The 5,003-nt window shown below is 35.3% G+C and overlaps 1 protein-coding gene across 1 annotated transcript; it reads right to left on the reverse strand.

Moving 5' to 3' along the window:
* Positions 1-942: 942 nt before the first annotated feature.
* Or12k7b (olfactory receptor family 12 subfamily K member 7B) lies at positions 943-1,896 on the reverse strand. Its single transcript, NM_001000390.1, has one exon. It carries the CDS (start codon positions 1,894-1,896, stop codon positions 943-945), a length of 954 nt encoding a protein of 317 aa, NP_001000390.1.
* Positions 1,897-5,003: the final 3,107 nt, after the last annotated feature.

Consider the following 5,003-nt stretch of genomic DNA (forward strand, 5'->3'; position numbering starts at 1 on the left):
TTTGCCATGGCCAAATACTTAAATTCTTATATAATTCTCTTCTTCTCTACACAAATATACTAGAAGAAATTTATCAAGTTTACATATTACATGCATTTGACCTCTCTGTATTTCTGTATCCAGATAAAACTTCTTCATAAGTCTCAACATGAAACATAATTAGTTGGATATCTAATATATATCACAAATTTTACATAGTAAAAGAATCATTGATTTTTTGCATCACAAACAAACCTACAAAATCTCATTGCCTCTTAGTGTACCATGGATATATAAGTAAAAATGTGATTATTCCCAACATCACTGCTGCATTATTATTTTCCTAAAGTAAAACAGCCAAAAATATTGTGTCTAAACAATTTTACACACCATAAAATCCAAACCTGATCATCTCCTCTTGGTATCAGAGCGACCATGAACTTCATGCCCAATTCCTGTTATTAGAGACTTATTGCATGATACAATTGAAAGATAAAAATGTTCAGGCACAAAAGACATTAAAATTATCCCTAGGAGTTTAGACATTATTGAAACTGGTGATTATAAATAGATTGCAAATTTTAGACAGGTTTAATAAATTCTGCAATGTCTTTAAAATTCATTCTTCTAAATAATATTGTGCCTATCAAGTAGTATGTGACCGAATTTGCTAAAGTACTCAAACATATGTACCTTCCATGCTATAATTTTGTTTATTATCTACTTCATATCCTATAGACAAAAGATATTTAGGTTTAGTGATCTTAAAATATCTTAACAATTCCAATGAGAAAAGGGCCTAGAATCAATTATTCATGAAGTCACTTTCTTACTAATCCAACAATGAGAAATCTGACAGCAAATATTGTTCTACAGAGATATGACTCATGTCCTTTATTAAGAGTACACATCAGTGCTTTGAAGTGGTTTCAGATTAATCCTTGGTTCTCATGAATTTCTTTCTCATTCTTTGTCTGAGAGCCATTCTGAAGTACAGAGTTTCCTAAAAAGCTTCCATATTGCTCCTTTAACATCTTTGTTCCTAAGGCTGTAGATTATTGGATTTAACATAGGGGAGATGAGCGTGTAGAAGACGGCAACCTGGCGATCTTGGTCTAAATCATAGCTGGATGATGGCTTAAGGTACATTCTAGCCAAAGAGCCAAAAAGGAGCAGCACAACCAGAATGTGGGAGCCACAAGTGGACAGGGCTTTCCTCAGGGCAGCAAAAGAGTGCATGTGGGCTATGGCAATACCTATTCGAATGTAAGAACCCCAAATGAACAAGAAGGGACTGCCCACCACAGCTACACCCTCAGTGAAGATTAACATTTCATTGACCACTGGTCGAGTACAGGAGAGCTTCAAGAGTGGAGTGATGTCACAGAAGAAGTGGGTGACCTGGTTTCCACAGAAGGTTAAACGGGTAACCAACACACTGTACAGGAGACTGTTAAGGCTGACCACTACCCAAGAGGTCAATGTTATTCTCAGACAGAGGCTATGGCTGATAATGGCAGAGTATCTTAAAGGGTCACAGATGGCAACATAGCGGTCATATGCCATGGCAGCCAGTAAGTGGCCTTCCATGCTGCCCACTGCCATAAAGAAAAATAATTGTGTCATGCAACAGTTATAGGAAATGCTTCGATCCACGGAGAGTGTGTGCACCAGCATTTGAGGAACAGTAATGGTTGTCAAAGATATATCAATCAAGGAAAGTTGGCTGAGAAGGAAGTACATAGGGGTCTGAAGCTTGGGGTCTGAACAAGCAACAAGTACTAGTAGGGTATTACCCAAAACTGCTATCAGGTACATGATAAGGACAACTCCAAAAATAACTGGCTGCATCTCGGGCCTGCTGGACAATCCCAACAACACAAATTCAGTCACTTCTGTTTTGTTTTTAGTGGCCATAAGTCATTGTCTACATTACCTGTAAAGAGGAGAGATCAGAGTTGGAAAAGGGAACAATGCCAAGGCATAAGCATATCTCAGATTCTTCACCTTAAGAATGGTTAGTCACTGGTTTGAAAATTTATTTTTTAACCTTAAGCACCAATAAAGGTAATTTTGTTCTTTTAGTAATGGTGTTCTTTTAAGGCCACTAAACTTAGCCAGGATGAGTGTGAAAGTGATTGATATAATCCTACATCCACTCATACAAACACTGACTTACATGCATGTAAACAACACAAAATAATAATATGATATAACATATTAATAAGTATACCATTATACCATATGTAATAAAAAGGGTGCTCATTGTCCAAAAATTGTTTACCTTCATGTAGTTTTAGTTACATATTTTAGCTCAATACTTCTATGCCTCTGAATACTATACTAATATACATGTGTTTGCATGGCCTTTTACTACAAAATATGAAACTTCTTCCGCTTCAGTGTGCCATCCATCTTTCTTTCTTTTCCAAGTTTTGATAGCTATTTTTGTTCCTGATTTTCATCAACTTTTCTGTATGTATTGAATAAATCACCAAATAATATAAGTATATGTAGCAGACATTCTCAGTCTTTGCAAGTCGAATATTTTCATTTTTTATCTACATGTACCTAATGAATGAAAAACATATTTGTTTCCACCTTAAATGAGAAGTTCATCATGTGACAGCCTGTGTGACTCCCTTTAATTTTCATTATTTCTTTCTAGTATTTTTTATCTAGACTTTTTATTCCTGCCATTCTTACATTTCATAAAGATGCTGCTTCATTTACATGTTTTCATTGATTCTGTGATGAGTGAATAAGAGAATTTGGGGTGGGGAACTAAATAAAGTCTCACTATGTAGCCCTGGCTCTAATGGAATTCACCCTGTACAGCAGGTTGCTAGAGAATTCACAGAGATCAACCTGCTTCTACCTCCTGAGTATTGGGATTAAAGTTATACACCATAAAACCACACAATTTTTTAAACATGAAGATTGTGAATGTATTTGTTAGAATATTTCTCACAGGTCCTTGAACTTGGGAGAAGAAAGAGGGCTCAGTCGGAAGTCATTGCTTTACTAGCACATGAACCTGTATTCTTTCTCAGAACTCACACAAAAGCTAGGTGTCATGGCACACATTTTTCTCCCTACCATTTTTCACAGCAATGTTACTAATTGGACTTTTGACTTTTTGATTAATCTTTTTCCTTAAGTTTTCCATCTTACTTTCTTTCATGTTCATAAGGTAGATTCTATTAATAGTAATTCATTTCTTCTATTCTTGCAATCATATATTATTGTCCTTTGAAATCTATATTGTACTACCTCAACATAATGCTTCTCTCTTTGTGTGTGAGTTCAGTTCCCTGACAAATACTTTTATATTATATCTTATAATAAGATTGAAGTTTTTTCTTCACTGAGTTATTTGTTTTTTTATACTATGTATTTGTGTGTATGAGTGTGTGTGAGGGGTATATATGTATATGTATGAGTACCTCCATGTTGCTTGTTCTAAATTATGGAACCAATTGCTCTTGCAAGTATGAATCCATACAACTTTCTACCAAGAATATGAAAATTTACCCTCTGAAAATGTAGAAAGGCTTGTTTTTATGCTATTCATACTAAATAAAAACAAGGCCTTCCTTCTGAAACACGACAACAAAATTAATAGCTGTTACTTGCCATTACTAGATAATATTTTTCAAATTTCCTCTGGGATAAAGGGATAGGCTACCATGGTCTGAGCTTCATGATAAAAAGAAGGATGTATGCAGAATGGCTTGAATGGTTGTCATGTTGGAAGATATTCACTTTGGTTCACATCCCTCTACTTTGTCTAACCTTTTCACCCTTTCTTTCCCTCATTCTTATCCTGAATTGGTTATCACTGGTATGTCATCTCAAGAAGACTATTCTTCTCCTCCCCTGCAGTCCTTCCTCGTAGCGTGAGATACAGTGATCTCCTGGTTACTTTGTCTCTCAAAATTCCACTAAAATGTCACAGTTTGTAATAATCTCCCTTTCCTATCAAAACAGTTTTCCCTTTGTTATCATTTTTATGCGGTATCTAAAGAGACAGAGGAACTAAACACAACATCAAAGCCTCAGAGATAAGTGATTCATTAAGGGGACTGTCTCTAACACAGGCAGTCAGTCACAAAAGGTTTAGGTATTCAAGGCTAGTACTCGTGGCTTTTATCTTTTAACTCTAAAAGTTGTCCTCTAAAATCTCAGATAGCAGATGGATGTTTGCACTGTATTTACCACAAAGGCTTTGCTTCATTGGGATGCAGCTTTCCTCTGCACTTGTTACATCTTCCTGAAGTACATTCCTATTCATTTGGAATGACTTTGTCATTTCACATCTTTTCATTCACATGTTGTCAGACTTTCTTTAGTTAATAAAGGAAATCCAGAAATCAGGAAAGATCTGAAAAGAGAGAAGACTTATAATTTCCAATGTTTATTCTTTTGTTTTCATTTCTTCCTGCATCCCTATTGTCAGTGTAATCAGTTAAAATTATCTCATGTGCTTAGTATGTTATTACTTCTTCAAAGTCCAGTCAAATTCAGATGTCAATATACATGTAGAAATGAATGTGAAAGAGAAGAAGTGGTCAGGAAGAAAGACAGAGTAAGTCCTTGTCTTTGAGAAAGACAGTAGTATCTAAGAAATGGTGAAGTCTGTTACTTCTCTTTCATAAATATAACAATATAATAATGCAACCCAATTTGTTTCATATAAACCATACTTGTCCTTATCCTTATTAGTCATTCATGTTCAAGAAGAGTATCGAACAATAGTTGTGGTTTTGTTGAGGGTTTCACGATTTCATCTATGTTCCTTTTCTCTTCTACAATGTCAATTATGCTCCCATTAATCTGTGAGCTCTGAAGATCCAGTTCACATAACCCGTAGCTATCAAGCATGCTGGGGCAAAGAAAAGACAAAGAGATGTTCTTCAGAAGAGATGAGAAGATACCCACACAAACAGTGATAGAACTTTTCAAATCAGTAAATTTAACTGAAATCCAAGAGAGATAGAAAATGCCTGTAAACAAATATATGA

Source organism: Rattus norvegicus, chromosome 3 (assembly GCF_036323735.1).
Source record: "Rattus norvegicus strain BN/NHsdMcwi chromosome 3, GRCr8, whole genome shotgun sequence".
Taxonomy (NCBI): domain Eukaryota; kingdom Metazoa; phylum Chordata; class Mammalia; order Rodentia; family Muridae; genus Rattus; species Rattus norvegicus.